Here is a 25,079-nt window from a genome sequence, read left to right as displayed (position 1 = left end):
CCATTTCATGTCTTTGTTTGTTATTGTATCGTAAACATAACAACAGGGCCAGCCAAAAAGATGCAAATTGCTGAAAAACCAACTTTTTCATTATTCTCTTTCATAATCAACAAACACATAAATCATTTAATCAATTTAACACTGTGGCATGTTTATTACCTTGATCAACACAACTTACAACTTGAACCGTGTAAAAATCACAAAGCTGTATAAAAATATGGTCCTATATAATATGCAGCTACTATGCAAGGGGGGAATTAAGGCCTTCTTGGGATGACAATGCTACAGTATGCCTCTTCGAGGGACGAGACGTCGATCTACGCAACGTGGATGGTCGTTTCTTGAGACGGTATGCAATTCTCCTAGCATAGAGTGAATGCACATACGGCCCTGCTCTCTCTTTCAGCTTGAGAATCAGGAAGAAGAGGAATCTATATACGACGATGAGAGCATACACCGCACATAGATCCCACCACTTTGAATGATCCAGTGATAAACCAAACATCTTCGTCAAGACATATTCTCCGGTGAGCTTTGGATCCCCAGGGAACAAAGGGTCGAACACGAGCCCCAACATGTCGTTCTTGTATCCTCCCTACAAATCAACACGAGAGAGGCTAACCTTGATTCATATCCAGTGATATCTTATTTTCATCACTGAGATAGAAAGTGAGGGACAGAGGAAGAGGGGGAGAAGTACCTGCAACGACCACGCCCCGTATCCAATGAAGGAGACGGGGTAACGCCAGAAGACCTTGGGGAGATCGGGGAGGAGACGGAAGAAGCCAGCCGTCATCATCATAATACCCTGCAAACAATCTGATAAGGTAAGGAAGGGAAGAAACTGCAGAAAGGGAACTGTGTTTATCAATTCACTTACAAGAACTCCAGCTCCAGCTATGATCCCCATCAAGAAGTTTGGGACCAGCGATGCAACGATCATCATCACGCTCTCCACCATAGCAATGCACCCGAATAAGTTCAGGCAGAAGAAGGCGTAACGCGAGAAATCAGACCGATACTTCACCATGAAAAAGGTTATTGTCCCGGTAATAGATGAGATTGCAACCAAGAATGGCAATGACGAAAAGAAGTTGGACAATATGAACACGGCCACGCCATAGTACCCGTTCAGCCTCTCCCGATAGAACACCTATATGTAAACACGGAATCACCATGACTATCACTTTTCTAATACGAAAATTCTGGTTTCACGTACACATTACCTTCATTTCCTCTACAAAGGATGGAAATCCTCCTATGGACATGAAAGTCATGTAACCAGTGACGAAGCCACCACAAGCGCCACGAGCTAGTATCGCTGTGTAGCTGGTGCCAACGTCGTAGAACAGGGTCCCGACACATAAAGCAACAATGGTGTATATGACGATCCGAGACCAGTAATATCCAATGTCCCGAGACATGTTCAAGAAGGATCTCTTGGTCAGTGTGGTGAGCTGCTTCCACCAACTAGCTTGGCTTCCTTTTATCGCTTGAATGTCCAGACCTCGCTGAAATTCACCACCTTTTTTAAGTCAATACGTCGAAGCAACATGAATAGCATCAACATTAAACTTACAACAACGGAGACTTGTTGCATCCTCGATCTTGCCATTTCTGCATACTCCGATTGCTTATATTTCTCAATAAGAGTTGATCTTATATCTGATGTCACCATATTCAACAGTGGATCTGCTTTATTGTCTTGTTCCTGTAATTATTATTAATGAAGGTTGATCAAAACCTCTTCATTAGTTTAGTTTACGGACTTGTGGAACAGAAACTCAGTATGCATATTGATGTATTCTTACACCAAGTCTCTGTGAGCCTTTCAGCGTTGTCGTTACAATGTCAAAGTCCGAGTTGATGCAGCGCAGGAAGTGATCCGAGGGATTCCGCCTGCTCGGACAGGGAAACCCTGACTCTGCAAAAAACTGAAGATCAAAATGACAAAAATTAGACCATTAAACACATGTCACAAAATTAAAAGAAAAAAAATGGTTCAACCTTTATCCCTGTCCGAGCTTCACCAAAGTAAACCGTTTCCCCTCCCGAGAGCAAATAAAGATCATCAAAGAGGGCGAAAACTTCGCTGCTAGGCTGGTGGATGGAGCAGATGATAGTCCTCCCGTCCCGGGAAAGATTCTTGATGGACTGGATGACAAAGAAGGCGGCTGCGCTGTCGAGGCCACTGGTAGGCTCATCAAGAAACATGAGGCGAGGGCGCGTGAGGATCTCAAGAGCAATGCTGACTCTCTTCTTCTCACCACCACTTATGCCTCTCATCTGCCAGTTTCCAATCTGTCGATCAGCGCAGTCTTGGAGGCCCATCTCCATGATGGTCGCCTCCACGACTTCTTTGATCGCCTGCTTAGTCATGGTGCTCGGAAGCCTCAGGTGGGCCGAGTACCTCAGCGTCTCCCGCACTGTCAGAGTCCCCAACAGCACATCCTCTTGTGTAACATAAGCCTGTTTGCATCATTCAACTCAAATTCAGCCTTTCAAACAAACTAACTAACTACAAATTGTGATTGTGATTCTTCAATTACATACCACCACACCATAATCCAGCCTCTGCTTCTTCCCGTTCAGATGAATATTTCCGGTCATGACGATGTTTCTTGACAATCTACCTGTCTCACCAAACACAAATATTTTTAGTTAATATAGTTAGATATTATTAAAAACAAACTAAATTTGAGATGATAGTTGAGATCATAAACTGTTATTTATCCTTTAATCTCTCACACTAATTATGGTGTTACTTTTAAGACAAATATTCAAACATTTTAGTGAAAACATTTCTTGGAAAATATGGTTTGATCAATTCACTTAATTTAACCAAATAATAAAACTTGTAAATAATTGATCTTGGTCATCCCTTAGACAATCATATATATCCAGCAATCGACAATGAAAATAAAGTCCCAATTTTTTTTCTCTTTTTGGGCAATTTGAATCTTGGCCAGATTCAAGTTTTACATATCATCTATAACATCAGCGGGCAAATTACCAAACTATTGATTCTGTAATCATTCAAGATTTCGAAGCTTTCATAGTTTGATAACTTACTAACATGTGTACCAAAATAACGTCACGTTTTAGGCAGCAAAACAATACCGGAGTATCATATATTCTAAATAACTTCATATGTTGATTATATAATGTACTCCATAAATAATTTATGTATGATGAAGAGAAGAAGAGGTTGACCTGCCAATGCATCAAGAAGGGTGGACTTGCCGGAGCCGGAAGGGCCCATAATAGCCATGATCCGACCCGGTACGGCATACCCGCGTAGCCCATGAAGCAGCTTCCGGGTCGGACCCTGTCCGAAATTGGGCAGCACCACCGTTAGATCCTCCCACACCAAGTATGCTTCGCCGCCGACGTCGTTGCGAGGCATCGCCGTCTCTATATCGCCAGCCTCCGCCTCTATTTCCATCACACCGGGAGTAGTAACTAATTTACCTTCCAAAACACTAACCGCTTTTTACAAATAATAATACTACACTTGTTGTCTTCATTTCTATGTTACAGCAAAAAGCTTATATGCATTTTAATGCGCTTTAAATGCCGGTTTACATCTCTTAAATCCAATAAAGGATTACTTTAATCTATCTATTAGCAGTATTTATTAATTCCTAAATCCACTTCAAATTCTGCACTTAATATTTTTATAAACTAATTAAAAGTATATATTGTTATAATAATAGTAAAATGATGGAGTAAGGTGAGACACAAGGTATTAGATAGTTTGTGTGGGTAAGGTGAAAGGGAGAGGTGGAAATTAATGAATTGGGGACACTCCAAATTAATGGTTTACAGTTGCATTCATGGTTATAGGTTTCCAGCCAAAAGAAAATTTTTAAAACTAATAAGTTGACAATTATTTCAAATTTAATACCGTCACAGCTGCACCTATATTAACTAAAGTTGATGGCTACCCACGAGACCTGTTTATTTTCTTTTTTTCCCAATATAATCCATATATTTATTCTCCCTTATTTTTATATATATATGAGACCCACATCATCTAATTATAATAGTAGTAGTAATAGCTTGTTCAATTAGATGTCACATTGAATAGGATGTAGATAAGCACTAGTAGTAAATAATTAATACACTCCACTACTCATTATGAAATTTAAAAGCCAAATTTCATGGCATTAGATTTTATTCTGTCAATAACTCGATATAGAATTCAAAACATTTTTGCAAATCAAATTTTTGAACACGTTGATTCTAGATTTAGAAGTTGGAATAATATGTAAACATTCTAACCGCATCTGTAACAAACATGTGGAGTAGTTTGTTGTTAGAGATTTAATGATGATTTAGACTTCAAACGGCAGTGACACCAACTTCATTCAAAAGTACAGCTACGCCTACAATTAATATGAAACTATGTACTACTTACTTGCTACATCTAATAAGTCGTGTGACTTCTTTGAAATATATTTTAAATAAAAATTAAAGATTAATTTAAAATGATTACAAGAAAAATAGTACAGTAATTCATAAAAAAAAAAAGAATAACAACAAAACTCCAAGTAGATTAGTAGATTATAAATTTTGGGCAAAATCTAAAACATGGGCCAATTATCTAAATCTTAAATGAGACATTGACACGTCAATATTTAACAAGTGTAGGAGATTTCGTTGGCAAGTCTTAGTTTATGTCACAGCTCGCACGATGACAGTTAGGTACCTAAAAATTTATTAATGTCTGTATCACCAAATAGAGCTTCTAATTTATTAATAGGATTGGATTTTTCTCGAAAAATACTGTTATTTATTGGGTAGTTTGGATATACTAGATGGCTTACAATATCAATGGGCTTTGCACCAATTCTAACAGTCCCTAAACCCACATTAGGCCCAATGTGTGATATATTCTAGGGGTGTCGAAACGGGTAGCGGGTATCGGGAAACCCTCAACCCGACCCGCTACCCGCCGGGTAACGGGTATCCGCTACCCGATGATAATAAGAAATGGGGCGGGATTGAGTAGTTTGTTTTAAATTTTTGCGGGTATGGGTATACCCGCTACCCGCGCGGGTATACCCGTTAAACCCAATAATATCCGTTACTTTTAGGATTAGAATTTTCAAATATTTTGTTTTAGTTAGTTAGTTTTAAATCTATATATACTCCCCAATGATACACTTTATTTCCAATTATTATCTGCTGCCAAATGAAGGATTGCAAGATTGGTGAAAGTGAAACTTTTATTAGTTTAGTGTCTTTATATTAGAGATTAAAAATATTTAGACTTTTCGTTGAAGTTATTTATATTTAAACTTTTGATGAAAGTGAATTATTTTTTATTTTATATTAAACTTTTGATTGGTGATTTAATATTAGACATGCTTGATGTTTCTATCATATTTGCTTATTTGAAATTTGGATTTGCATTATATTTTATACGTAGTCATATTATATTTAAGAGATGAGAAATCACCATATTTGTGCATAGTTAATAGTTGGAAATTATGCAAATACAATTAAGTAAAAATAATACAAATCTAAAATCATAGTGTACCAACTAGCAACAATCCCAAAATTCATTTTAGAATTTCAAACATGTACATAAAATTATTGTATTAGATGACTAGCATTGATGATAAGCGTAAACTAAAAGCATAATACCATTGAATAATATAATACACAATTCAAATTATGTCTACGGGTTTGGGTACCCGCAACTGCGGGTTTGGGATACCCGATGCGGGTATGGGATTACCCGTTTAACTATACGGGTCGAGATTGGGTAGTATAATATTAAAGTTTTCGGGTACGGGTACCCGCAAAATCGGGTTTGAATACCCGCGGGTACCCGTTTCGACACCCCTATTCACTCAAGTAGAGTACATGAATTAATACTAGTGTTCTATTTTCAAATTTTATATTGATTATAATTTGACAAAATATTACACTATGAAAATATTTTACTAGTTTGAACTGCGCTTGCTAATGTGATTTTTTTAAGACGTAATTACAAAAATATTTAAAATATTCAAACATAAATTGATAATCTTAAATTAATAATAGAAGATCTAAATTCTAATCGCATTAGAAAATTAAAAAGAAAAGAAAAAATAACACACATTGAATGAGCTGCCGTCTTCACCATTCTGCCCTAACTCGGTCCTCTTCGGAATCGGGTACAGAAAAAGAGGGCTATTTTTCCATATCCAATTCAAGTGAGCTTTCTTACCTCGATTTTCAGAATTTCCTTATTTTTTTCATGATTTTATTTATGACATGTTTCGGAACTCGATTAGCTTGTTTGAATTCAATAGTAAGTGTAATTGGGTGAGTTAAGTGTAATTGATAATTTTGGGGGGTGCTTTTTTAGGTGTTGGAATCAGATGAAAGCCTATTTTGGAATGTTTTGATTTTTTTGGGTGTTTAGTTGTAGTTTCAGGAGATGGAGATGGAGATGGTATCCGTGAGTCGGCAGAAGCAAGATCCTGCCTGGAAGCATTGCGAAATGCTTAGGAATGGCGGGAAGGTCGAAATTAAGTGTATATACTGTGGGAAGATATTTAAGGGAGGAGGAATTCATAGGTTTAAAGAACATCTCGCCTGCCAGAAAGGCAATGGCGCTACTTGCTCAAGTGTTCATCCTGATGTACGCCTCCAAATGATCGAGATTCTAAGTAGAACCAAGAAAAGACCAAGACTTGCTAAGGATAAGCATAAGCCCAATTGTGATAGTCCTGCGCTAGCCAACAATAGTGATGGGGACGTTCATGATAATCCTCGGATCGGCGCAGTTGAATTAGCTAATAATACTAATCATAATACGGCTGCCTGCTGGGATAGGGAGGATGGTATGAGCTGGGATAGAGAGGATGGTATGAGCGGGAAAACAAATACTAGTATTAAGAAGAAGAGAGAAACGGTGGTGACAAAAGCCCTTGATGTTGTTAACTCCAACACTGCTGCTTTTCCTGCTCTGAATTTGAAAAAGAAAGTTAGTATAGTTGATATGGCTGTAGGCCGTTTCTTCTTTGATGTTGGATTACCCGCAGATGCTGTTAATTCTACCTATTTTCAACCAATGCTTGATGCAATAGCTTCTCAAGGCACGGGAGTTGTTGGCCCGTCCTACCACGACCTAAGGAACTCTATTTTGAAGAATGCAGTTCATGAAGTGAGATATGATGTTGATCAATGCACAGCGGCTTTGGGAAAGAATGGTTGCTCAATTTTAGTCTACGATTCGAGTTCAGAAAAGTGTAAAACCTTTGTCAACCTTTTTGCATCTTCTCTAGAAGGTACCATCTTTTTGAGGTCAGCCGATATATCATGTGCCATAGATTCTGCAGATGCCCTTTATGAATTGTTAAAAGAAACTGTTGAAGAAATTGGTCAAAGAAATGTTGTGCAAGTGGTGACAACTGGTGAAGAGCGGAATGCTATTGCTGGGAGAAGGCTTGCCAAAACATACCCAAGTATTTTTTGGACTCCTTGTGCTGGTTATTGCATTGATTTGATGCTTCAGGACATAGGAGAATTACCCATGGTGAAGATGATACTTGACCAGGCTAAATCCATGTCGAGGTATATCTATTCAAATGCTACTACTACAAATATGATAAGACGATACACATCTGGAGTGGATTTAGTTGATCTGGGAACTACTCGTTCATCCAGTGATTTTATGACACTGAAAAGGATGGTTAATGTCAGACCTAATTTGCAGTCCATGGTTACTTCTGAGGAGTGGATGGAAAGCTCTTACTCAAAGAAAGAAGAAGGTTACGCATTGCTAGACTCTATCTGTGATCAATCATTCTGGTCCACGTGTGACTCAATAACACGTCTTATAGACCCAATTTTGCATCTATTAAGGATAGTAAGTAGTCAAAAGATGCCCTCTATAGGATCTATATATGCAGGGTTGTATCGAGTCAAAGATGCAATTAAGAAGGAGCTTGTTACCCGGGAAGAATACTTAGTTTATTGGAGTATCATTGATCACAGGTGGGAACAACTTCAGCGGCACCCCCTTCACGCGGCTGGTTTTTATTTGAATCCTAGACATTTTTACAGTCTTGAAAGAGATGGGTATCTTCATATTCGATCACTAGTATATGATTGCATAGAGAAACTGGTTCCTGAACCAAATATCCAAGATAAAATTATGAGGGAAACAGCCTCTTACCATAGTGCTACTGGAGACTTTGGGCGGAAGATGGCCATCAGAGCAAGGGACACTATTCTTCCCAGTGAGTCTTCTTTCTGATGTGCACATATTACTTTTGTGTAATGCTTTTCTGCTGCAGCTAAATTAACTAATTGCATATTATTATTCAGCTTTTCACTGCTTACCATGATTAGCTTGTCGATAGAAATAATAAGTGATAGCAGATTGGCAGTGCAATGTAGCTATGCATTCATGGAGAATTAGCTGCATTTTACATACATTTGCTAGTATAGTAAAATTAGTTAATGACCTAATTGCAGGAATATGTTTTAGCCTGTACATTATGTCACTGTCTAACCTACTTATCCTGATTATTGCTTAATATTTTTTGTGCCCTGGAGTCATCTTGTTCTTTCCTCAATTTACTGTTTTTAGCTGAGTGGTGGCTAACGTATGGTGGGGAATGCCCTAATTTGGCTCGCTTGGCTATCCGCATTCTCAGCCAAACTTGCTGCTTGATCCAGCATAAGGGAGATAAAGTTTCTCTTGAACGAATGCATGAGGGGAAAAATTGGCTGGAGCATCAAAGGCTTAGTGATCTTGTTTACGTTCAGAACAACATGTCCTTGAAGCATATGTAAGCAGAAAATGTTCCCTTCTATCTGATGATCTACACCATTTTAGTTTAAGTTATTATACCACCAAATTAAGCTTCCTAATTGATTCATAGGAGTTCAGGCGAAAGACAAGAGAAAGCTTTTGATCCCCTTTCTTATGAGCACATTAATTTAGTTGAAGACTGGGTAATGGGAAATGAATTTTGCTCAGAGGATTCTGAAAAGAAGGGATGGATGGATGTTGAGCCTCCTTATGGTAATGTTATGGCATCTGGCCTGCAAATTAATGATGTTGAAGCCCATGGGGCAGGTAATGCAGCTATGTTGTTCTATGGAGAAATTTGTATAACAATAAGTATTTTGGTCTCATAATTTAATTTGCAGGATTTGATGATTATGAAATCCTTTTTGGGGTGAAAGATAGCGAAGAAGAAACTGGCTGTGAAAACATACACATAGGGAATACTGGTGATAAGACCATAGTTCCAGGTACGTCAATGTCCACTAACTGAGAAGGGTTAGTATAGTTTTGGTAGTGTGGAAGTCTCCATAAAATTGTTGCTTCTTTGTTGGTGTGGTAAGTTTTCCAGCTATGATATTTATATTAAACTGAATTTGATGTACTTGGTGAACTAAATGAATTGAGCAATGCAAATTCTTCACACGCTTTATCAAAAACATATCGCTCCGTTGTGGATACTCTAATTTGCAGATCTCTCAAGCTTATAAAAGGCTGGTTGACTGGTACCTTAAGGTGGTGGTTGATTACATGAAGCCTTTCACCATGCATTCTCTTGAATATCATTTCCTCGGACGTTCTTTTTTGCAATAATTAGTCATTTCTGCCACTATTCTATTGTTTTATCCTTTCTTTTTGCATCTTCTTTCAACTAGTCATGCCATTTTTTTATGTTCATGGCAGCATGAAAAGTTAAAGAATCCAGATTTTGGAAAAATTATGTTCTTTGCAACAGTTTATTTAAAGCTGCACATGCTTGAAGATCCTTCTTTTCTAAATGGTTTAAAAAACAGCTAATTTGGTAATTTATGCATCGTTTCAATTCGATGAAGGTGGTTCTGCAAGATGGTGTTTGAATTGAAGGAAGTTGAATGGGACCGACAGAAGTAGTCTGTATAGCATGGAAAGTTGGCTCATGGCAATGCCCGGTACATTGTGATGCCGTGGATGCAGACATTGAAGTTCACGATGGGAATCATTGCAGAATTGCAGATGAATAACATGAACATGTATATATGTTTCTCTTCTTTCAACATTCTGGGAGATGTTAGAATGTTTGCAAATTAGTGTATGCGATAATCTTTTAGGGATTGCCTACTTTTCATGATGGACTAGGTACATGAACGAATATTTTTATTCTCATACTATGTTTTTTATTTTTATTTTTATTTTTATTTTTATTTTTGTTTTTATTTTTATTTTTATTTTTAGTCCTATCATTCCAATAGTATACAAATCAAACAAAACATAATTTTAAAATCAATGCCAACCCGAAATGACTTATTTCTATGGGATAGAGGAAGCATAAAATTTTCACATTAGAGATGTGTTATAGTAAGACACAATATCATAGCTAAATTACTAATTTAGCTAATTATAGCTAAATGATAGACATTGGATCATGAAATCAGACACAATATCATGAAATCCATTAGTATCAATACAATGCAACAAAAATGTCAATTCAGGGTATTAGTTGTTTATTATTCGTGTATTTTCCATCTATTAGTCTTTGTTTATTATTACTCGGTAAATAAGTTGGAATCAGTTGATTATTTTTCCTTGGTAAATAAGTTGGAATCAGTTGACGAATAAATTATGTATTTTTAATAATTTGAGTTTTTGCGAACATAATGCTAGACCATTTCCCACATACATTAATAAAATAATCTTAATTTATCATGGAAGCCACTATCATCTTTGTCTCTATGATCTATTCAAATTTTTTGTTGTTTGCATGTCTTTTTCGACGAGTTTTGACATCAGATTCATAACAATAGTCAGAGAAGAATAAGTCATTCCAATTAACCTAGTCGATATCAAGAACGAAAACAAATTATCTTGCCATTACAAAACTATTTCCATCGTTGAAGATATAGGCATATTAACAGTTTCTAATTAAATGACTAGTTCTTTACCTACAATCCTATCTAAGCAACCACCAAACGTAATAAAACAAATGCAATTTGATGTACATTTTGCAGACTCATTCTAATAAATTGGCTATATATCATGTTATAGTTGCAGTAAGGAAAACCAGAACATCAAAAAGAAATTTGAAGTGGTGATCCAACTGCACAACTACATAGTCCGTTCTTCGCTCAGCCATGGCGAGCTTCATGGAACCCCGAATGTGGGTTTTCATGGCTCTCGTCTCCGCCTTCGCTGTCGCGGCGAATCCTGACCTCCCACCGTGGGGATATTGGAAGCCCGACCTGTATTACTCCCCACCATATATTCCTTATGTTTACAGCTCACCACCGCCGCCACCTTACAAGTATGAATCCCCTCCGCCACCGCCATACAAATATAAATCACCACCACCACCACCTTACAAATACGAGTCACCACCACCACCACCTTACAAGTACAAGTCGCCTCCACCTCCGCCTTACAAATATGAATCTCCTCCTCCACCGCCATACAAATACAAATCCCCACCGCCGCCGCCTTACAAATATGAGTCACCTCCACCTCCACCTTACAAATACAAATCACCACCACCACCTCCTTACAAGTACGAGTCACCTCCACCACCACCTTACAAGTATGAGTCACCACCACCACCACCATACAAATACAAGTCACCACCACCCCCCCCTTACAAGTATGAGTCACCTCCACCACCGCCGTACAAATACAAGTCACCACCACCACCCCCTTACAAGTATGAGTCACCTCCACCACCACCTTACAAGTATGAGTCACCTCCACCACCGCCGTACAAATACAAATCACCGCCTCCTCCTCCGTATGTTTACAAATCACCACCACCTCCACCATACAAATATGAGTCACCACCACCTCCTCCATATGTTTACAAATCACCTCCACCCCCACCATACAAGTACGAGTCACCTCCACCTCCTCCATATATTTACAAGTCTCCTCCACCACCGCCTTATAAATATGAATCACCTCCGCCTCCACCCTACAAGTATAAGTCTCCACCACCACCACCTTACAAGTATGAATCCCCTCCACCACCACCCTACAAATATGAATCACCACCACCACCTCCTTATGTTTACAAGTCCCCACCACCACCACCTTACAAGTATGAATCACCTCCACCCCCACCGTACAAGTATGAGTCACCACCACCACCACCTTACAAGTATGAGTCGCCTCCACCTCCGCCTTACAAATACGAATCACCCCCACCCCCACCATACAAATATGAGTCACCACCTCCTCCTCCATATGTTTACAAGTCTCCTCCACCACCACCGTACAAGTATGAGTCACCACCACCACCACCTTACAAGTATGAGTCACCACCACCACCTCCTTACAAGTACGAGTCGCCACCACCACCCCCTTACAAATATGAATCACCTCCGCCCCCACCTTACAAGTACGAGTCACCACCGCCCCCACCTTATGTCTACAAGTCTCCACCACCACCCCCTTACAAATATGAATCACCTCCGCCCCCACCTTACAAGTACGAGTCACCACCACCACCTCCTTATGTCTACAAGTCTCCACCACTACCCCCTTACAAGTATGAGTCACCTCCGCCCCCACCTTACAAGTATGAGTCGCCACCACCACCTCCTTATGTCTACAAGTCTCCACCACCGCCCCCTTACAAGTATGAGTCACCACCACCACCTCCTTATGTCTACAAGTCTCCACCACCACCCCCTTACAAGTATGAGTCACCTCCGCCTCCACCTTACAAGTATGAATCACCACCACCTCCTCCTTATGTCTACAAGTCACCACCACCACCACCTTACAAGTATGAGTCACCACCGCCTCCTCCATATCTTTACAAATCCCCACCACCACCTCCTTATAAATATGAATCACCTCCACCTCCACCCTACAAGTATGAGTCGCCGCCACCTCCTCCATATATTTACAAGTCTCCTCCACCACCGCCTTACAAGTATGAATCCCCTCCGCCTCCACCTTACAAATATGAGTCACCGCCACCACCTCCTTACAAATATGAATCACCACCACCTCCTCCCTATGTCTACAAATCCCCACCACCACCACCGTACAAATACGAGTCTCCCCCACCTCCACCATACATATACAAATCTCCACCGCCCCCTCCTTATAAATATGAATCACCACCACCCCCTCCATATATCTACAAATCTCCACCACCACCACCTTATAAATATGAATCACCTCCACCTCCACCTTACAAATACGAGTCACCACCACCTCCACCTTACCTGTACAAGTCTCCACCACCGCCACCCTATAAGTACGAGTCACCCCCACCCCCACCCTACAAATACAAGTCACCACCACCTCCTCTATATGTTTACAAGTCACCACCACCACCACCACCAGCATATCTTTACACATCACCACCTCCACCGTATCACTACTAATCACCCCACCCTACACCCACCATCTGATTATTTATCCAACAAAACCATCAAGATTGCATTAAATAAACCCTAGTTCTTTGTTTGTTCACTTCATCATAAGTACTGTTAAAAAATAAGTTCTTTACTCTCTTCTATTACCCATAATGCTCAGCATCTTGCCAAGAAGGAGTTGCGGACCAAAAAAGAGTCAAATGATCCATGCATGCCAATCTCTCTCTTTGATCTTCAATGTATTTTATGTTTCTTCATGTACTTTATATATTAATGGAAAGTTATTTATTTTGAACGATACTTGAATTATTTATGTTATGCTTTACTCTTTAAAATACTTAATTTCAATACTAGAATCACTGCATCAGAATGAAATATAATAGCACATTGAACGAAAATGCAATTTGTACAGTAAGAAAACTACATACCTCAAAATCAACTAATTCAGGCACTCAGCTGCATTGACACTTGCGTCAGCCATCATATGCAAGTTTACTAACATCAAATCTTGAATAAGAAAAAGTAAGATGGCTTTGGGGATATACATACAACCCCCACCGGCAAATTATTCAGAACTGTATAAAACCGTTTGTAATTGGTGAATAACCCAAGCCCTCATCTCCACCATCATCATCATCGTCACCATTATAAGCATGTTTAAGCCCCACCAGAGCCATATTTCTTTCCGAGGACAAGTAACTGCAACTTATCGTAGCCAGCAAGCACACCAGCACCAGCAATGGCTCTCAGAATGTTTGCTCCTGCACCCTTGAACAGAGATTTGGCACCCTCATTCTTCAAGATCTGAGAGAAAGCATCCAACGAGCTTTTGTATTTTACTGTTTCACCAGATGTCATCATCATACGTCTGCGAACGGTATCAATAGGGTACGATGCAAGACCAGCACCGTTTGTGATCAGCCAACCCAGGGCAAAGCTAGCAAAGAAACTATCCTGAAACCAGCAAATTATTTCATAGACAGTTATGTCAGTACAATCGAATATATTCAAATGAAGATGAAGATTTATAAATTTAGAGTTAAAGATTCCTGAAGTGTGCCAGTGAGAAGAACTGGCTTCAAAGAATGCGTACATTCCAAAGTAGAGACCACGGTAAACAATGATTCCGACACATGATATGTTGAATCCACGATACAGTCCAGCAATGCCATCAGACGCCAAAGTCTCCCTGTAGACATCAATCAAGCCATTGAACTGCCTCTCTCCACCCTTCTTTGCTGCCTTGGCGTCATTTGCTAATCTAGTACGAGCATAGTCCAGAGGGTAAACAAAGAGGAGAGAGAAGCACCAGCTGAACCACCTGAAGCCAGGTTCCCAGCAAACCATTTCCAGTAACCATCTCTATCTTTCTTAAAGTTGAAAAGCCTCTTGAAGTAATCCTTGAATGCAAAATTCAAGGCCTGCAAACAATTCAAAAGATTTTATTGAGCATTTACACTTTAGGGGGAAAGGAAACATAGTGAAAAAGCGTGTCACCAGAAAATAAAATTCATATAACTTGCCTGGGTTGGGAAGTAACGGATCACATTAGCAGTGTTCCCTCTCCACAAAGAACCAAATCCTTCTTCTTTGATTGTTCTCGAGAAACATTCACCGATGCCTCCATATGGTTTAGACAATCTACCAGTCTTAAGCATCTCATCCTGGTTTTGTATCAAAAGTTTCACACGCTCAATAGGAGCAGCAGCTGTTTTAGACACCGCGCAGCAGCTGTTTTAGACACCGCAGCAGAGACTCCACCCATGAGAAAATCAATAGCGAAGCCCGCAAATCCTTTCTCTGCAGGGGCTTGTGCAAAAACCGGGGAGACAGAATACTTGACTACAGAAAGGTCGCAAGTCATTTGAGAAGGATATGTCAATCCAGCGTTACTGTAGTTCCCATATTTATACTGTGACTCATATAAAGATGGCCGAGGCTGACCACCAAATGCTCCAAAACGCTGAGTGGGGGTTGATCTGAAAAGCTGCCCAGCCACCTTCTGAGCAGTGGTGGGGTAATGTGGCTGATCCATAGTCATTTCTTTCTGTGAAAATAAGAAAATAAGCCACCAGACTACAATATTAAATAGCTATGGGAAGAGCCAGAATGAAAAAGCAAGCAACAGAGTAGTGCTCACAAAATATATGGAGAGATTATTTGTTCAATAGCGTAAACTGATTCTGGAGACACCAGTACATAGAATATCGCAGCACTGTTAAAATTTGGAGTATGATAGCATTTGGTTCAAAGAGTCTGGCCATTAAGAGGGTAAACTACGAAGAAAACATAAAAGCCTGACTTCACTCAGCATTCATTTCCACTTCAAGAGTTCAAGTGAAGCAAAAACATATATACAAATGATTATGAGATTCATAGTTACACAAGAGTAAAAAGATACTTGGCAGCGTACACAGAGATCATTATATGTAAACAAGACGAGGCCAAAATTATGCAGAAAAAGAGTATCTTACATTTTGTTGTAAATGGGAATCATCCAAGCAATAGGACCAGAATTCTCATAATGTAGTATAAAAGTGAAACTAAAACTTCCGAATCAATCGAATAAATTCAAAACATAAGAAGAACTTGATGAATTCAACAACACATGAACTACTATGACTAGCATCACAAGACAACTCATCATCGGAAAAATGAAAAAAAGCAGCACGATTTGCATCTACATCCATCAGATCTAGAATTTGATTTCAATAGAAGAAAGGAAAGCAACAGTCAAGGAAAATAACAAAGAAAGCTGCAAGCACCCAATACATTAGACAAAAGGTAAAAGTATGAGGCAGATCGATAGATATTAAAGTGCAATTCCAAAAACAAGCAAGTTGCAGAAATCAATCTGATGAATTCAGATAATCAAAGAGTGTAATACCTTTGCGTTCCGCCTTGACCTAGCAATTTGTGACGCTATTCAACACAGAGAGGTGTGAGCTTGCTTTCCCTCTCTTTTTCTTTTTTCCTTTTCTGGAAAGTATCTATGTTTTGTTGTTAAAACATAAATCTACTAAATTATTAACATCACTTCATTCAATTATTATTTTTTTGTCCAACTTTCGATTTTCTAAGGGACAAATGTATAATTACTACTCCCCCGTCCACAAAAGATAGAGTAATTTGTGTATGACACGTGTTTTTAATGTAGAATTGGTAAAGTAATAGAGAAGGGAAAAAAGTACTACCTCCGTTCTCCAAATTTTGACACAGTTTGACCCGGCCTGGGTTTTAAGAAATGTAATGAAAAGTGTGTTGAAAAGTGTGTTGAAAAGTTAGTGGGATGTGGGTCCTACTTTTAAAGTATTGGTTTTATAATAAAATGTGAGTAGGAATGAGTTAGTGGAATATGAGGTCCACTACCAAAATGGTAAAATGTGAAATGTGTCAAACTTTCAGGGACGGACCGAAATGGTAAACTGTGTCAAAAATTTGAGGGACGGAGGTAGTAAGAGATAAAGAGAAAAAGTAAGTGAAAAGTAGTGTTAGTGGAATGATACGTATGACTGGTATTTGTTGAAAACTTTTTATAAATGATTGTGCTCTATTTTTTGTGGACGGCCAAAAATGGTAATTGTGCTTTATTTTTTTTTTGGACGGAGGGAATATTTAATATAGTAAGAGACTAAGAGTTATCCTTAAAAGTAGATTTATTTTCTATACCTATAAGCGATAAAATACATGATTGAGTTATTTTCCCCTCACTTTTCCAATCCTACACTTTGAATGTATATATGAATCAAGAAAAAGTAGCTCAAATCATACAAATCATGTGCTTAATGATTAAATAAACATAATCTCTAAATATGTTCATTTCTCTACTTATGGAATGAAATGCTATTTATTAGTATGTGGCTAATTCTCAAAAGTAAATGCTGGTAAACGTTTACAAGTAGTACTAAAAAAAGAGAATACATTTTTGGCATCATGGCGTCTCATCTAAATTGTCTCACTTTAATTAGTGCAAAATTAAGCTATGATCTCATCAATGTTGCATTCCCTAAATCCGACTTCCAGTTTCACACGGTCCATCCGAACAATATCACAACATTCACATCTATCAATCTGCAAAACGAAGAAGTTAAAAGTTACTCCTCCTAGTTTATAGAGGTTAAAGTGTGGTTTAAATGAATAAATCTGAATTCACCTGGATACGCTTTATTGGCGGCGAAGTAACTTGAATAGTAGTAATAGAATCAGCAGAGACAGAGTGGTTGCAAGGTGGCAAGCCCCGAGGGGTGGCACGTGTATAGGTTGTAAGGATTTGAGGAGAGGCGTTGGAAACGGATTGTAGGAAGAAGAAATGAGGCTTTTCGCAAGGATCCTCGGACCTTGGGCGTGTGTTGAACATGTAGAAGGGGGGCCCGCGCCCTTTTGCCAACGGCGTGAACGTTTCTATGGGAATTTGCAGGTAGCTCCGCGGCATTATTCCCTCGTATATTTGTGCGGAATAGCCCCATGATATCGACACAGACCAATTGGTTTTCTTGTGGTAGCAGATGGTCTGTTGAAGCAAGCGGGACTGGTCCACGTCCCCCGCCTTGAAGAGGTGGCGCGTGGATTGGATGCGATCCATGGAAGGGAATAGTGGATCCATTGTGCAAAAGTGATGGAGAGTCACGAGATGGACTTTGGGATGGGCCGAGAGATAACCGGAGAAGTCTCCTAGTAAATCAACCTGGTGAAGCCCTTTATGAGGTGTGAGGTTCACTCCAACATCTGCAATGCACCTCATGGTTATCAAATCCGACCAATACCCGTCCGCATACCTAGCAAGGCACCCATCCATGTCCGCCGCCACCGCCCTCGCCAATGGGTAGCTCATCACCGTCCCTCCTCCCCCGAACGCCTGCTCGAACGACAACCAATAGTTCGACATCATAGTCTCCGAATGCCACCCCAGATAGTAGTACTTGTTATGATCCAAATCCGCCAGTACATCCACTATGTTGTCCAAGAACACCACCGTGTCGTCGTCTCCCATCACCACCCACCTCACCCCGTCCCCCTCCTCCCGCACCAGCTCCAGGATCCCGTGCACCATCTGGGCCACCCTGGGGTCCGTTATCGCCCGGAACAACCCAGAGAGGTCGTCCGCAACCCTGTAGGGAGGGGCTGTGGATGGCCACGGAAGGAGCTCTGGGGGCGGGGCCTCGTCTAGGAACACGTAGCCGCGGGTTTTATTTGGCCGCCACCACGCCTCCAGATACCCCCGCCGTTGGGGCCATGTTTTCACCGACCCAATCATGCCAAAGGCTATGTGGCTCAGATTCGTGCGGTTGCTGCTGTGGTTGTCATTGACAATGGATGACGGTTGGGACTGCCCCCGTCTCTTAAACAAGAGTTGGGGGTTTTCAATGTTGACTACCAAATTCAAAAACAGGCCTATGACTACAAGGCTTTTCCACAAGGTCAACCTTGCTAACAAACCACCCATATTTTCTTTTTCAATTTGGATTATAGAGCATTGGCTGCTATTTAATATAGTACACCTATTTAATTTTCATACCCTGTTTCGAATTATTTTAAGAGTGGTTTTACTGTTATGTAACGCATTATATTCCTAATTTTTGAGATTTTATCAAATTTATTACCAATTTCATCCCAATCAATTTATAGTAATATGTGATCTAATGTTTATGGAAAAACGAACTAATGTTTATGGATAAAATAATAATCTAACAATTCTTACAGTTCATATATAAAGCAAAAGTAGGGTTTGAAGTATTGCGAGATTTATAAATTTCATGAATAAATAATATTGACATATTTTGTACGTGGGAGTACTATATACGGTGATGGTAATTAATAGTACATGTTTTTTTCGAGTTCGTGAATTTAATGCTCATCATCATACTTTAATAATTATATGTGCGCTCAATTTGATATCAAAAAAAATAAATGTCCATCATTCTTTTCCGTTAGTCCGTTACTTATTTCCTATCTTGAATTTTTACCATGACAATTTGTTGCAGTTTTTGATTTTGGTATAACTATAAATCAATCTCCATTTAAAGGCATCTAAGTCACGTTGAGGGAAAACGCCAAAGAATATATTTCACTACACTAATTCTAAAAGTAGTGAATTAAACACTGGAACTATACAATTCATAATTTCAAATATAAACATATCGATCATGGAAGCAAATATACTATCTGTAATATGCATTAAAAGTGCACCTGGCTTATGATTAAACCAAATCTAATACTTCCAAAGAGATTGTCTCTAGAAATAGAAGAAAAGAAAATACAAATATTAAGTTCTATCTTAGTATAAGAAATAATGTGTGTCCCCTACAAAGTCTTCACCCACCAATCAATAAAATTATATAATTACAGTTTTTTTAACGTTTTTTTTCCTTCATATTTACAGGTTTTGATTGTAGGATGTCAATTCTTTTTATTTTTATTATAAATAAATGGAGGAATTGAAAGGTTTTGAAAGAGACTCTTATTTTCTACTATAAATATACGATTTTAGGTATTCACTTGACTCTCCATCGATATTGATTTAATATGAAGTTAGTTTTCTACATAATGATTTTTGTTGTATACAATAATATTTGTTTATATTCTCAATTTTTCTTATTTAATTTTGTTACTTTAGTATTATCTAAATCATTTAGTATTCTTTTTTTATTATTTATTGCATGCCAATTTTTTAAATTTTGTTGTTATTAAGTGTGTTGTATATAACAAAATAGTCATATGTTAAGGTCCCACCATTCTATTATTCAATTTAAATACTTCAATTACTAAAAACATTTCTACAATATAAAAATATATTAAAATATAAAAATTACATAATTAAATCTTAAAAAATAAACATTACATAATTAAAATCGAAAACAATAAAAATACATAATTAAAATCCTAAAACTTAAAAATTACATAATTAAAGTTGGGGTATTTATAGATGAAAATGTGAATTTTGGGGGAAAGAATTGAAAAATAAATTAAAAGTGTGTAGAAAACGGATATAATCTATTGGGAAGTGGGAAAATATTTTTTTTCTTTAAAAACAAATTTTTTAATTAGTTTTGATTTTTTTTTTAAAAAAGAAAAGAAAATTTCCAACGGCTATGCCGTTGGCCAATCACGTGCCGCCATGTAAGCCTGCTCAGCGGCATGGACGTGCTCTTATTTAAGAGCACTGCCCTGCCGTTGGCACAGATGGACATCGCGCAGCGGCGGACAGCGGTCGCCTTGCCGCTGGCACGGACGGCGTCCGTCGGCAAGAACGACAGCCACGGATGCTCTTAATTTGAATTGGTCTAATATTGATTTAAAATCTATTTACTTACAACATATAATTTTATAATAGAAAGTAGTTCTTGAGTTTTTTTAGTTTCCACTGATTCTAATATTATTTTTTATTATTATGTTATATTTATTTGAGCATTAAATTAATATTGCAACTATTATAATTGAATATTTTGTTCTAGGTGGTGTAAGTGGATTCATTTTTTCTTCTTAGAGCTTAATCAAATGATCGATGTTTCAAATGTCCCCATTTATGAATTATGAATCAGAGCACTCCAAATTTTTATACTTTGTTATCGATTATTTCAGGTTTGTTATGTTTTAGTTGTGTTATTCACACTGTAGTTATTTTGTTTACAATTTTTATATAATGATATTACTAATAATTTCGTTTAAATTAATTTATAATGATATTATTTATATTTCATAGTTATCTCTTGGAAAGTAAATACTGATAAACGTTTACAATAATATAACACATGCAATACTAAAAAAAGATTTTAAATTTTGAGCATCATGCATGGCACCTCATCTAAAGACAATAATTCTCTCACTTTTAGAGCAAAATTAAGCCATGGTCTCATCTATTTTGCACTCCCTAAGTCCGACTTCTACTTTCACACCGTCCATCCGAACAATATCACAACATTCACATCTATCAATCTGCAAAACGAAGAAGAAATTAAAAGTTAGTTTTAAGGTTGAAGGGTTTATCAATTATCTGAATCACGTGAAAACCTATTTGTGTGTGTGTATTCACCTGGATACGCTTTTTTGGCGGCGAAATAACTTGAATAGTAGTTAATGAATCAGCAGAGTGGTTGCCAGCGGAGATGCAAGCTGGCAACCCCCGAGGGCTGGCACGTGTATAGGTCGTAAGGATGTGACTAGAGGCGTTGGAAACGGATTGTAGGAAGAAGAAATGAGGCTTTTCGCAAGGATCCTCGGACCTTGGGCGTGTGTTGAACATGTAGAAGGGGGGCCCGCGCCCTTTTGCCCACGGCGTGAACGTTTCTATGGGTATTTCCAGGTAGCTCCGCGGCATTATTCTCTCGTATATTTGTGCAGAATAGCCCCATGATATCGACACAGACCAGTTGGTTTTCTTGTGGTAGCATATGGTCTGCTGAAGCAATCGGGACTGGTCCACGTCCGCGGCCTTGAAGAGGTGGCGCGTGGATTGGTTGTGATCCATGGATGGGAATATTGGATCCATTGCGTCCAAGTGATGGAAAGTCATGAGATGGACTTTGGGATGGGCTGAGAGATAACCTGAGAAGTCTCCTTGTAAATCAACCTGTAAAATTTATTTAATATCACGTTCGCTTCGTTAGACAAGGTAATAGTAAGATAAATTAACCAAAATGTGATTTGTTTAGGAATAAATTACTACAAATAATCATGTGATATGGTGTAATCTTGGCACTATATAGACCGGTCAATATACATTCACAGGAATGAACATTTGAGAAAAGACATCTATTGAACAAAATGCTCCGGTAAAGAGTAAACATGACATTCAAACAACCCCTATATTAACTTGCTATAATGCAATTACACTACTTTAGAAACTTAAAATTTTAATTTTAATTTATTTTTCACATAAATATCAAATTAAACATTGTTACCCTCGCGATCTTTAGTTCAAGATGCATGTATTTCAAAAGTTAAAAGAGAGAGTAATAATAGATTTCCCATGAATAGAATAATACATGCTAGTTTCGTGTAATAATGAAACCTATGAAGGAGAAAAGAAAAAAAATAAATAGATAGTAAATGTTCACATTATACTCCAGTTGCCAACTTTTAAAGAAACTGCACAACTTTTAGTGATATTCCAAATTGTTTATTATCACTCAAAAGTAAATCGGTTTGTACGTTTCGCTTGTGTTTTTTAAAGATTATTTGGCCAAGCTTATAATAATATAATCACCTTCAAATAGATTATAAATTCTTGTAAAGCTCTTAAACACCTCAAAATATGTTACATCACTATAAGCTCTCCAAAATTGAAAATAATCTATTTAAATCGGACTTAAATTTTCATAATCATATAAACAACCACCAATTTGTAAAACAGCTATACTAAAATCTTTTTATTTTAAACACTTACTAATCTAAATTAGTTTTTTATAATTGGTTCCAGTATATGAACATACTAGATTGACCTAGTTTTTAAATTTTATCCACAACACAAGTATTGTCTTAAAAGCATGAAATAGAATGTTTAAAGTGAAGCCTAACCTGGTGAATTCCTTTATGAGGTGTGAGGTTGACTCCAACATCTGCAATGCAAGTCATGGTGATCAAATCTGCCGAAGTGCTGTCTGCATACCTGAGAAGACATCCATCCATGTCCGCCACCAGCGCCCTTGCCAACGGGTAGCTCATCACGATCCCTCCGCCCCCGAACGCCTGGTTGAACGAGAACCACAAGTTCGCCGCCACGCTATCCGAGTGCCACCCCAGATAGTAGTACTTGTTATGATCCAACTCCGCCAGTACATCCACTATGTTGTCCAAGAACACCACCGTGTCGTCGTCTCCCATCACCACCCACCTCACCCCTTCCCGCTCCTCCCGCATTAACTCCAGGATCCCGTGCACCATCCGTGGCATCAGCTCTAACCGGGGCTTCGTGACCCGGAAGAGCCCTGAGAGGTCGTCCACCACCCTGTATGGAGGGGCCTTGGACGGCCACGGGAGGAGCTCCGGGGGTGGGGCCTTGTCTAGGAAGACGTAGCCGCGGGTTTTATTAGGCCGCCACCATGCCTCCAGGTAGCCCCGCCTATTGGGCCATGTTTTCACCGACCCCATCATGCCAAAGGCAATGTGGCTCAGATTCGTGCGGTTGTGGTCGTCGCTGGCAATGGATGACGACACTTGGGATTGGGACGGTAACAAGAGTCGGGGGTTTTCAATGTTGACTATCAAATTCAGAAACAGGCCTATGAGTACAAGGCTTTTCCACAAGCTGAACCTTGCTAACAAACCACTCATATTTTCTTGATTTGAATTTAGATTATAGAGCTTTGGCTGATATTTAATACATCTATTTAATTTTCATACCCTGTTTCCACTTATTTTTAGAGTGGTTTTACTATTATGTAATGCAATGTCCGCAGTGATTATATTCCTAATTTTTGAGATTTTATCAAATTTATTACCAATTTTATCCCAATCAATTTATAGTAATATGTGATCTAATGCTCATGGAAAAAAGAATAATCTAATATAACAATTGTTACAGTTCATATTCAAATTAAATGTCACCATAAAGCAAAAGTAGGGTTTGAAGTATTGCGAGATTTATAATTTTCGTGAATAAATAATACCGTGACATTTGTACTGGACAACTATTATGTGTGTGATAATTAATTTGGTAAATAATATTCCCTCCATCCCGTTTTAGCAGTCCCATTCACTTTTCTGCCATCTTTTTGTAAAAATAATAAAAAATAGTTAAAGTGGAGTAATGGTAAAGTAAGAGACACAATAATGTAGATAAGACTCTTCTCTATATTATTCTCTCTCTTAATTTACCATTTCACATTTTTAACTATTTTTTATCATTTTTACAAAAAAAAAGCAGAAAAGTCAATGGGACTGCTAAAGCGGGACGGATGGAGTACTATTAATTGTATGCTATACTCCATAATATAGTAGTACATTATAATCAATAATCAATTTGGAAAGTAACCATGTACTATGCTATGTTATTATGAAAATATATTCGTTATTTTAACTTTATCTATACTTATAAGGCGACTTTTGGGGGTAATAATTGTAAATGCCATTGAAATAGTTTTAATATTATTTTGTACTATCTTAAAATCAAAACTAATATATACATGGTGGTAATACATGTTTTTTTCGAGTTAGTGAATTTGATGCTCATCATCATACTTTAAATAATTATATGTGCGCTCAATTTCATATCAAAAAGTAAATGTCCATCATTCTTTTCTGTTATTCTAATCTTGAATTTTTTACCATGGCAATTTGTTGCAGTTTTTTTATTTTGGTATGACTATAAATCAATGTCCATTAAAAAGTATCTAAGTCATGTTGAGGGAAAACATCAAAGAATATATTTCACTACACTAATACTAAAAAGTAGTGAAAGGAAACATTGGAGCTATACAATTCATAATTTCAAAAACAAACATATCGATCATAGAAACAAATATACTATCTTTAATATGCATCAAAATTGCACCTAACTTATGATTAAAACAAATCTAATACTTCCAAAAAGATTGTCTCCGAAAATAGAAAAAAAGAAAATACAAATATAAAGTTCTATCTTAGTATAAGAAATAATGTGTGTCCCCTATAAAGTTTTCACTCACCAATCAATAAAATTAAATATTCAGTTTTTTAACATTTTCTCATATTTATAGGTTTTGATTGTAGGAAGACAATTTTTATATATTTTTATTATAAAT

General features: G+C 38.0%; 5 protein-coding genes and 1 pseudogene across 10 annotated transcripts; 2 read left to right on the top strand and 4 right to left on the bottom strand.

The window, feature by feature from the left end:
* Positions 1–67: 67 nt before the first annotated feature.
* LOC125221698 (ABC transporter G family member 15-like) lies at positions 68–3,686 on the bottom strand. Its single transcript, XM_048123909.2, has 9 exons — positions 3,214–3,686; positions 2,554–2,633; positions 2,008–2,469; positions 1,812–1,934; positions 1,580–1,711; positions 1,227–1,511; positions 881–1,153; positions 701–808; positions 68–595 (listed from the first exon to the last, which is right to left on the bottom strand). Exons 1-9 carry the CDS (start codon positions 3,443–3,445, stop codon positions 242–244), a joined length of 2,049 nt encoding a protein of 682 aa, XP_047979866.1. The 5' UTR covers positions 3,446–3,686; the 3' UTR covers positions 68–241.
* A 2,395-nt stretch (positions 3,687–6,081) lies between these two features.
* On the top strand, positions 6,082–10,194 carry LOC125221696 (uncharacterized). Of its 5 annotated transcripts, none has more exons than XM_048123906.2 (6): positions 6,082–6,206; positions 6,419–8,240; positions 8,594–8,795; positions 8,889–9,085; positions 9,160–9,264; positions 9,847–10,194. In XM_048123906.2, exons 2-6 carry the CDS (start codon positions 6,434–6,436, stop codon positions 9,873–9,875), a joined length of 2,340 nt encoding a protein of 779 aa, XP_047979863.1. In that variant the 5' UTR covers positions 6,082–6,206; positions 6,419–6,433; the 3' UTR covers positions 9,876–10,194. The 5 variants fall into 5 exon arrangements, with proteins under 5 accessions (XP_047979863.1, XP_047979865.1, XP_047979864.1 ...); XM_048123907.2 differs by having other exon boundaries at positions 6,091–6,206; positions 6,425–8,240; XM_089063056.1 differs by having other exon boundaries at positions 6,105–6,206; positions 6,362–8,240.
* An 830-nt stretch (positions 10,195–11,024) lies between these two features.
* Positions 11,025–13,657, top strand: LOC125221697 (uncharacterized). The gene has a single exon (XM_089063057.1). It carries the CDS (start codon positions 11,122–11,124, stop codon positions 13,369–13,371), a length of 2,250 nt encoding a protein of 749 aa, XP_088919183.1. The 5' UTR covers positions 11,025–11,121; the 3' UTR covers positions 13,372–13,657.
* A 65-nt stretch (positions 13,658–13,722) lies between these two features.
* Positions 13,723–16,231, bottom strand: LOC125221699 (ADP/ATP translocase 1, mitochondrial-like; annotated as a pseudogene). The gene is made up of 3 exons (XR_016134625.1): positions 15,503–16,231; positions 14,886–15,409; positions 13,723–14,783 (listed from the first exon to the last, which is right to left on the bottom strand). The product of XR_016134625.1 is annotated as an ADP/ATP translocase 1, mitochondrial-like (transcript).
* A 994-nt stretch (positions 16,232–17,225) lies between these two features.
* Positions 17,226–18,805, bottom strand: LOC125220762 (uncharacterized). The gene is made up of 2 exons (XM_048122905.2): positions 17,516–18,805; positions 17,226–17,433 (listed from the first exon to the last, which is right to left on the bottom strand). Exons 1-2 carry the CDS (start codon positions 18,803–18,805, stop codon positions 17,338–17,340), a joined length of 1,386 nt encoding a protein of 461 aa, XP_047978862.1. The 3' UTR covers positions 17,226–17,337.
* Positions 18,806–21,198: 2,393 nt separating this feature from the next.
* Positions 21,199–23,631, bottom strand: LOC125220764 (uncharacterized). Its single transcript, XM_048122906.2, has 3 exons — positions 22,876–23,631; positions 21,392–21,928; positions 21,199–21,294 (listed from the first exon to the last, which is right to left on the bottom strand). The coding sequence occupies exons 1-3, from the start codon at positions 23,629–23,631 to the stop codon at positions 21,199–21,201; spliced, it is 1,389 nt and encodes a 462-aa protein (XP_047978863.1).
* Between the last annotated feature and the right edge of the window lie 1,448 nt (positions 23,632–25,079).

Source organism: Salvia hispanica, chromosome 1 (genome assembly GCF_029641045.1).
Source record: "Salvia hispanica isolate PSC_SH4W2 chromosome 1, Shi_PSC_v1, whole genome shotgun sequence".
NCBI lineage: Eukaryota > Viridiplantae > Streptophyta > Magnoliopsida > Lamiales > Lamiaceae > Salvia > Salvia hispanica.
Note: the sequence above shows the minus strand (reverse complement) of the source record. Positions and strands in the feature narration are given on the sequence as shown.